The sequence below is a fragment of the Arvicanthis niloticus genome, chromosome 8, assembly GCF_011762505.2.
Source record: "Arvicanthis niloticus isolate mArvNil1 chromosome 8, mArvNil1.pat.X, whole genome shotgun sequence".
In the NCBI taxonomy this organism is placed as follows: domain Eukaryota; kingdom Metazoa; phylum Chordata; class Mammalia; order Rodentia; family Muridae; genus Arvicanthis; species Arvicanthis niloticus.
This window is the reverse complement of record NC_047665.1, coordinates 40,178,553-40,188,688: the sequence shown is the minus strand read 5'-3', so window position 1 is coordinate 40,188,688 and position 10,136 is coordinate 40,178,553. Positions and strand designations below refer to the sequence as shown.

General features: G+C 38.1%; 1 protein-coding gene across 1 annotated transcript; it reads right to left on the bottom strand.

Moving 5' to 3' along the window:
* On the bottom strand, window positions 1-6,768 carry LOC117714190 (olfactory receptor 2B6). Its single transcript, XM_076939300.1, has 2 exons — window positions 6,366-6,768; window positions 1-3,709 (listed from the first exon to the last, which is right to left on the bottom strand). The coding sequence occupies exon 2, from the start codon at window positions 3,682-3,684 to the stop codon at window positions 2,746-2,748; it is 939 nt and encodes a 312-aa protein (XP_076795415.1). The 5' UTR covers window positions 3,685-3,709; window positions 6,366-6,768; the 3' UTR covers window positions 1-2,745.
* Window positions 6,769-10,136: the final 3,368 nt, after the last annotated feature.

The window sequence follows — 10,136 nt, the reverse complement described above, 5'->3', positions numbered from 1 at the left end:
TATGTAGCTCAGAGATAAGAAATGGCTCTCAGGTAGGTTTATGGCTGCTTCCCAGCTATGATGAGACAGACTTCAGTCAGGATGTATTTATTTATTTCTGTGGGAAAGATAGTAGACAACTTTTGAGAATTATGTTTTGTTATTATATGTATGTATTCTTTGGTGAGTTGCTTGCTCAGATATTTCATCCATTTTAAAGTTGGACTATACTTTCAAACTGTTGACTTAGAAGCCTTTTGCATAGTTTAGACATAAGGTCTTTATGAGATACATATAAATTTTACAATATTTTCCTTAATCTTAGTTTTGGCAAAGTATAAGTTCTTCAGTTTTATTATAACTACCAGTTTTCTTCCACAATTTGTAAGTTTGGTAATGTATCTAAGAACTCATAACAAAAGGCAGGATGTCATAGAATTTTAAGCCTTATTCTGATATGTTGATATGTTATTTATTATTTTGCCAATATCAGACAGACTTGACTTTTGTAATACTATATAGTAAGTCTTCAAATTGATTAAAATGACCCCTAAATTTTGCCTTTTTCATATTTTAATATCCTATATATTTTATATTTCTGTTTAATATTTAGAATTATACAGTTTTTATCTGTGAAATATCTTACTGAGAATTCATTGAAATTACAGTGAATTTATAAGACAAGTTGAGAAGCCATGTCTTAGCAATTTTGAGTCTTCTAATACATTAATATGGAATATCTTGATGACACAAACAATCAGGAGAAATTAATCGGCATTTATAGAACTCTCCACACAATAACAGAACACACATTCTTTTAAAACAATCATAAAACATTTAAAAATGTTTAGCCAAGTCATTCTGTTAAAACCAAATGCCATGTACTGGGTAGGTATCTTAGTTAGGGTTTTACTTCTGTCAACAGACATCATGACCAAGGCAACTCTTATAAAGACAACATTTAATTGGGGCTGGCTTACAGTTTCAGAGATTCAATCCAGTATCATCAAAGCAAGAGCATGGCAGCATCCAGGCAGGTATGGTGTAGGAGGAGCTGAGTTCATCTTCAGGCCTTTAAGATAAGACTGATTTCCAGGCAGCTAAGACTAGGGTATTAAAGTCCACACCCACAGTAACACACCTACTCCAACAGGGCCACAACTTCTAATAGTGCCACTCCCTAGCCCAAGCATATACAAACCACCACAGTGGATTATGAATGACAGAAGTTTATCTCTCAAAGTCCTAGAGATTCAGAAGTTCAAGGTCAAGATGAGAATAGAATACTGATCTTGATTCACAGATGGTGTCTTTAGTAAATTGTCTGGGGCTTAGGCTGGGCCTGGGAGGTGGATTAGAGAACATCTGCTTACGTGTTCTTGGTTTCTCTTGGGGATGATGAAGGTGTCTTAAAATTAGACTGTGATGATACCAATTCTGTCACATGAACATAATAAAGTCATTGAAATAGTCATAGTAAATGAGCAAATTTTGTCTTGTGATAATTATATTCTAGTAAAGGCACTTTAAAAGAAAACAAAATGTCATATATTGAGAGAAAATAGCTATTAGATATGTTTGACAATGGTATAATTAACTGAAAGAAAGAGATGACCCAAATTAACAGAATTAAACATTAAAAATGGAAACATTACAAGGGACACCAAAGAAATTCAGAATAGTATAAGGCTACACATTAAAAAAAAAAAATCTTCATTTTGTTAAGTTAGAAACTCTGAAAGAAATGTAAAGATTTCCAGGTTCATCCAAACCACCAAAGTTACACCAAGGTGAGATTAACAATTTAAACAGACTCAGGAAAACAAGGAGATTGACTGAGAGAGTAATAAAAAGGGGCTTCTGATTTAAAAGACCTCAAGCCCAGACAGATTCACAGCAGAACTCCAGACAACTTTCAAAAAATGTCTCCAACCCACATTTCTTAAATTACTAAAAATAGAAATAGACAGAGCACTTTAAAACTCCCTCTCCAAAGCCAGCATTACCCTAAAGCTAAGACAAAATAAAGACCCCCCCACAAAAACTACAGGCAAATATACCTCATGAACATGGAAGCAAAAATCATTTATAAAATACTTGCAAGTTGAACACAGGCATATATTAAAAAGATTACCCACTATGATTAAGTAGACTTTATTCTGTAGGGATGTTTCAACATATATAAGTCAACAAATAGACTAAATCATATGAATGAACTTGAAGAGAAAATTCAAATGACCATCTAAATAGATGCAAAAATGCCTTTGGCAAAACCTAACATGATAGACAAATCTAGAGGGAATAAAAGTGGAGGGGACAGGCACAATGCAATCTAGGTGACATATGACAAACCCACAGCCAACATCATCCTAAAGGGAGAAAAGCTCTAAGAAACCCCACTAAAATCAGGAAGAAGGCAGGGCTGTCCACTCTCCCTATTTCTTTTCCAGATAGCATGTGAAGGATCTAGGCAAGCTGCCAAGGGAGCCTTCTCCTAATGAACAGTGAGAGAAAGATGTTCCATCTCTTCTTATGTGCAGCAGTGAGGTTAGAATGTCGTGTTTATAAGATGACTTAAGGAATTAGACTCAGGGATAGGGCTAGTTTCAGTGTTTTCAACAAGACTATTAACGCCTTTATCAATACTGGGCAATGTTCAGAGCCCTAGCATGGGTTTAAACCACTGGAGCAAAACATGACACAGTGCAGTCAGAGGACTCCATTTCTCCATCGGCATAATATGAAGAGGACATTTTTCCATGTCTCTTAGTTCTTGCTTAAGACTCTCTTGATCAACCTTTTAAAGGCTTCCTTTACCTCTTTGTTCCTAAGTGTATAGATAAGGGGGTTCAGCATGGGGGCAATAATTCCATAGAAAAGTGAAACCATCTTTCTCCTGTTCTTGGAGTGTGGTGACGGTGGTAGTAGGTACATGGAGACAGCTGTACCATAAAACAGTGATACCACTATTAGATGGGAGCCACAGGTCCCAAATGCCTTTTGTCGTCCTTTGGAAGATTGAATTTTCAAGATTGCACGAGCTATAAATGCATAAGATATAAGGATGATAGTCAGAGGTGTTAAGTGGAAGACCACACTCACAAAGAATAGTTCAGTTTCATTTGCTGTTATATCAGCACAGGACAACTTGAGCAGCGCAGGCACTTCACAGAGAATGTGATCTATGACATAGTGGCCACAGCGTGGCAACTGGAGAGTTAGGACAGACAGCCACACCGAGTTTCCAAAGCCAATGATCCAGGATACAGCTGCCAACTGCAGGCAGAGCCTCTGGTGCATGATGACTGAGTAATGGAGAGGCCGACATATGGCTACAAACCTGTCAAAGGACATGACTGGCAGCAGAACACACTCGGTAGCCCCCAATGCCAAAAACAGGAAAAGCTGGACCACACAGCCACCAAAACTTATTACTTTCCTATTGCTGCGTAAGTTTACCAGCATTTGTGGAACTGTGCATGTGATGTAACAAAGATCTATGACTGACAGATTAGTCAAAAAGAAGTACATGGGAGTATGGAGTTTTGGATCCAAACGAGACACCAGAATAATGTTGAGATTTCCAAAGATGGTTACTATGTAAGAAGTCAAGAAGACCACAAAGAGTGGAAACTCCAACCATGGTCGATCGGAGAAACCTAAAAGAACAAACTCTTCTATGATGCTCTCATTTTCCCAACTCATGATTAATGATTTAACATATAGTTTCCTGAAACACAAAAATTCATGAAATCAATTTACACACATTTACACTATTTATGTTTAACATAAGTATATATAACATGTTTTTATTAGCTTTTCCAATTGTTTAAAACCACATATTTTTAACTGTTTTAGTTACATATTCTCATTCTACCACCCTTTTGAAAACATTTATGCAACTGGTATTGCTAGTAACACATACACAAAAATCATACAGTTCAAATTACAATTAAATCAGTTACTTAAGTACTTCTAAAGTTTCTGTGTCCATGCCCACACCTCTAAACTGAAAGCTAAAATTTAAAAAGCAAATTCCTGACTTAAATACGTTTATAAGGTTTGTTCTTTGATTTTTTTGGCATCGGTTAATTTTTGTTTGTAGTAATTCTCACATAGCTATTAGCAGGAATACTCATTCGTAATCCCAACCACATTTCTTTTTACTGTCTTTGTAAAATAAACACCCAGATTTCAAGTTATACAACAGAGCTATAATAATAAAAACAACATAGCATTGGCATAAAAACAGACATGTTGATCAATAGAATTAAGGACTTACACAGAAATCCATACTCTTACTACCACCTAAGTTTTGACAAAGAGAACATCAATACACATTGGAGGAAAAATATCATCTTCCACCAATGATGCTGGTCTAACTGGATAGCTATATGTAGCATGAAGCTTGATCTTTATCCCTCACCCTGTACAAAACTTAGCTCCAAATGGACCAAGGACTTTAACATAAGACATGGTGTCCTGACTCTGATAGAAGAGAAAGTAAGGAATAGCCTTGAAATAATTGGCATAGGAAAGGACTTACTGAACTGGACCCTGATGACACAGATGTTAACATGAACAATTATAAATGTGACTTCACAAAACTAAAAGGCTTCTACATAGGAAAAAAGGTCCAATCATCCCAACGATGAAACCTCCAAAGGAGCAGGACTTTTTGTTTGTTTGTTTCTGGGTATACAATTGACAGGGGGCTAGTATCTGATTACACAAAGAAATAAAAAAACTAAAGATTAAGGAAATAAAAATGGGACTTAAAAGTAAAACAAAAATAGAAAATTAAGGGAGAGATGAGAGAAGAAAAAAAGGAAGAAAGGAAGGGAGGGAGGGAGGCAGAAAGGGAGGGAGGAAAGAAAGGAAGGAGGGCAGGAGAAAAGAAGGAAAGAAGGAAGGAAAATATTGCAGTGGTAGGAATTCTGAAGCAGAATGAAGGAGAGATGTCACAACTTGAGGATCTCCTGAGTTTCTCCAGTGCTGTAAATGCCCTCAAGCTCATAGACCTATGGTGACACTATGCCATTTTCTCCAAGGACTGATGAGATTATCCCGCTGTGCTGTCCTGTGAGTAATAAAAACCCATCCGTCCTTATAAGTGTTCTTGTTGAGATGAAAAGCTGTAGATTCCTCCTAACAAGAACATTGAAGAGTGTCATAGTCTTCTTACTATTCAGAAGGTGTCTCATTATTAGGACATATGTGTTGGGTCAGTGGGCTTCCCAGATTAGTCTTCAGTGTGGCATTTATTTGCTAGAATTCAGTCCCAACTAGACTCTCAGAAAAGCTCTGGTTGATAAGAAGACAATTAACTTTTTACCCATAAAACTTTCTGTAATTGCAAAAGCAACGAGCTTTCTTCTGTCATTCTGAACATACTGTGTGTGGTGGCATTTGCCATTGCAAATAGTATCTACTCATGACCCTCAGTAGTTAGGACACTAAAAAGAGACAGGTCATTGCTGGGAAGGATGGGGCAACATAAAAATAATGGCTGGACATAATGCAGAGGGGAGATTGCAGAGCCTCCACGTGCTATTACATTGATCTTTTCTCACTTTAGGGTCAAATTTTCCCATTCTGCAAACATTTAGTCATCTTGATAAAAAATTCATTATAAAAAAGGAGACCAAGTAAAAAACTGAAGTATCCTTTTGCATTAAGAAAGTTTAAGCATCTTGAATTGTTAGTATTGTCAGTGTGTGAAAATGAAAGGGTGTGTTAGCAGCTGAAGCAAACTCAGAATCCTGTGTCTTTGAGATTCTAGCACAGAGGCAGGCTGGCTATCATCTACTTGGTTACTAACGGAGTCCACTGTCTGAGCTGAGAACCTGAAAGGACTCACAACCCACTTCTTTCTCCTGAATGGAGTTCCATTTACAGCATTTGCACAGATGACATTTCTCAACACTCCCAGGAGGAAAGCTGTTAAAATCTTAGATTGAACTTCTCTTTTTTCGCTGTAGTGTAAGGATAAACGACAAGAGTAATTTTTTCACCCAACCTCATAATTCAGCTTAAAATATATCAAAGATGGCTGTCTTTTTTTCCCCCCATTTGCGCAAAGGCCAAGCTGTGGGCAAATCTAACTTTAAAGGTTCACAGATGCCATTTTATAAGCTGTAGATAGCAATCAGGTGAGAGCATAAGGCTTCTCAGCTCCTAAATTTGTTTTCCAGTAGAGAATAAACATGTGCTTCCAGATACCCACTGTGAGAAAAGTAAATGGAAGAAAGAAACTAAGACTGAGTCAGATTTTCCTAACTTTGGTAATGATAAGCAATCTGTAAGACACACGGCCAATTCCCCAATTTCAGTTTCTCCTTTTCCAGTATGCTTTACACAACATTGTTAAAAAGTGCTTTACATACCCCACTTGGAACCTTGGGACCCAGCAGTGGTTTGTGTCCGTTTGCTAGTTCAAGGATCTTTGAATTCAAAATGTATGCATTAAAAGTGTGCAGCTCCAATTGCATCCTCATAAGCTCTTCAACCTCAGCCTGATGTGAAGAAGGGCTCTCCACCCCCTCATTCTACTGTTCGGTAACAAGTTATGAGATCTTCCTTCAGGAGTAAATCAGAAAACAGGAGAATAAGCGAGTCTTGCAGGCAACTGGAGCATGTGTTTTCTGGCATTGCGTTGCAGAATGGGCATTCAGAGTCTGGTTTCAGAGTCCTCCTCAACCATCACTGAGCAGTAAGTGACTAGAGGGAGATTCCTCAAGTGCTGCTCTGTGCTCTGGCTTGTCCATGAGGACAGTAGCTCTTGTTGTAATCAAGGGTGGTGCCCAGTGGGGGTTCTCTGTGACTTGGCCTTTTACTTTTCCCTCACTTTCTGTTCTGTGATGCTCTTTCCCTGGGGAAAAAGGGAGATTCTCCTCACCTGTGTCCAAGACAAAAGGGAATGACAATAGGGACTGAAATACTTTCTGCAGTAAAGATTTAACTTTGTGCCATCAAGGTAGGAATTTGTTTACTCTTGTAAAGAAGCCAAAAAAAATTCTGTGAACCCACAGAAAACTGTTCATTTGCTCTGGAACTGGATCTGAGATCAATGCTTATACATTGAACATTTCGAATTTCCTATGGAATTTTTTTTACCTCAACTCATTGAAGGATACTTTTGTTTCCTACATAGCCAAACAATTATTTTCTTTTATAGGTTTTTCTTAGTTAAGCTCTCTTTTTCTGCTCAATGCATTTTGTACAGTTATTGAAAGCTTAAAATTTTGATTTATATTTTCAATAATCTTCTCTAGATAAGATTTATTTTATATATAGTCTCATCACTTTTTCAAATGAATAGGTATGAGAAAATAAAGTATGCCTGTCTTATTACTCTAGAAGCTGTAGGTAATATTCTCTATTATCTAAATTATTTATCTATATCATCTATATTATCTAGATAATATTGTCAGTCCCTTTCCATTATAGTATCTTCTGTTATATTATCTATAGTTTCTGGAGTAATAAGACAGGCATACTGTTTTTTTTTTCATACCTTTTCTATTATGAGAGTATGTATAAAATCTTGATTACAGGAGATTACTGAAAAATATAAATCAAAATTTTTAAGCTTACAACCCTTAGATGAGCAGGTTTGAATTTTCCAAATATTTAAGGAAATATAGTTAAGTAACAATGAAAAGTCATCTGTCACATAAGGAAAAGCAGTTTGCAGTGCCTCATGTCACCAGTGCTACTGAAGGAAAAACGAGTACTCACAAAACATTGCTTACTAACCTTCCAGAAGTGATGAAGCAACATTTGTAATGACAAAGTGAGGGGAAAGATCTCTCTCTCTCTCTCTCTCTCTCTCTCTCTCTCTCTCTCTCTCTCTCTCCTCCACAGAGAATGGACCAAGTTATAAATTATTAGGAGCCAGAAGTACTCAAGAATGATATTGTTAAGTGAGAAAAATAATGATAGAAGATAAACAGCACAATGTCAATTATGAAATAGAGACCTAAATGATCTAAATAGAATCTTAAGTATTTTGTTCCCACTCAGGATTGCGTTAGAGTAGAGAAAAGTAAAGGATTCTTCTTGGACACTTACCAGGACCATCTGAAGAAAACAGGGTTTTATGTCTGTGGAAGGAGAGAAAAACTTGGATTCATCCAAATCAAACTAGTCAATAATATTTTAAAACTTTCCAAACTATTGACTGTGCTTACTATGATATAAGAGACTGGAGGAAAAAGTTGGCCATAGGAAGATGGGTTTTCTTGGTAAGTCCTTGCAATAGTTAGATAACTTAAGTAAAATAAATTGTGGATGTGTAGTAATGTATTTAGCCTTAAATTAGTTAGAAGTTGGTCTTGAACTTGTGATCCTCCTGCCTGGGGGCCTCCTGTTCTGAGAGTACAGTCTCACACATCATCGTGTCCATTTGATGTGGTGCTTGGGTTGAACCAGGGGCTTCCTGCATGGCAGGTAAGCATTCAATACACGAACTACACATGAAGCCTGAGAAACAGAATCTTTAAAGCAGAACAAAAGGTTAACAAGTCTTTAGTTTTTAGAATGAAGCAGGATGAATAACTTTAAATTCTAATAGTTTTCCCTCCTATGGTAATAGATATTTTTTAAATTTTTATTATTTATTTACATTCCCATCACTGCCCCTTCTCACAGCTCCCCTTTCAAAGTTCCTCATCCTCTTCCTCCTCCTCCTTGCCTCTGAAAGGGTGCTCTCGCCTACCAGACCTCCCGCTTCCCTGGGGCCTCAAGTCTCTCAGGGTTAAGTTCATCTTTTCCTACTAAGGCCTGACCAGGCAGATGTCTGCTATATTGCAGAAGCGACAAGACAATGGTTGCTCCTGGTTGGTGGCTCAGTTTTTGGGAGCTCCCTGGGGTCTTGGTAACTTGAGACTGCTGGTACTCCTATGGGGTCGCTCTCCCCTTCAGCTTCTTCAATCTTTTCCCTAAGTCTTCCATAGGGGTGCCATTTTCAATTCAATGGTTGAGTGTAAGTATCTGATTCTGTCTCAGTCAGCTGGTAGGGCCTCTCTGGGGACAGCCATGCCAGGCTCCCTTATGTAAGCATATCATAACATCAGTAAGTGTGAGAGCTTGGTGCCTTCCCATGAGATGGATCCTAAGTTGGGCCAATCATTGGACCACCCTTCTTTCAGTCTCTTCTCCATTTTTGTCCCTGTAGTTCTTTTAGAAAGGAACAGTTCTGAAAGGTCAGAAATTTTGACTATAGGTTTTTAATATAATTTTAATAGAGTCTTTGGGAATTTCACATCATGCACCCCAGTTCCACTCATTTCCTAGTCCTTCCATATCTGTTCTCTACCCTTGTAATCCCCCTTAAATAAAAATAAACATAAGAAAAAAAAAAGAAACAACCCCCCCCCCAAAAAAAAATCTCTCTAACCTCACTGGGCCTCTATCTACCAGCTTCAGGCTTCTGTGCATGTACCACTCTGTCCCTCTGACTTTCCTTTCTGTCCATCACGGTGTGTGTAGCACTCCACTCCTCAGGACAAGCTCTTCACATGCTCCAGCAGCTCATAGATGGAGATGTTGAAGTGGGCCAACTTAAAGCCCTGGGCCAGGCCTGGGTGGTATGTGAGTTGGTCAGCCTGCCAGCTCTCCTGTACCCACACCACAGGGACCAGCTCTCCTGCACCACTCTTGTGAAGGGTATAGCTAGCTCACACACATAAAGCAGCCTGTGAGGGCCAGGGCCATTGAGTACGTGCTCTCCCACACAGCTCTGGTGAAGGGGCAGTTCTGCACATATGCCTTGGGTGTGGCTGATAAGAGGTAGAGCCAGCTCTCCTGTTCTCCCGTGGCCATGTTTCCAGGACTAGCTCTACTGTACCCACCCTACCAGAGTCAGCAATGTAATAGTTCTTAAATGTCCATAAATCTAGTTTTTAAGGACCTAGACTTGGAAATAAATCTGCAGGGTTTAAAAATAAAATCAATATGAGATATTACCTGTCAATTGTTGGTCTTTGTTCCTGGGTAAATATAGCCCTATTTAGAAAGTCTTTTCCTACACCCTTCTGTAGGGAACAGCTTATGTTTTCTTTTAGATTCAATGTTTCCAGTTCCATTGTAATCTTTGATCTGGTTGGAACTCATTTTTGTGAACTTTGATAGATATGAGTCTATTTCATTCTTCT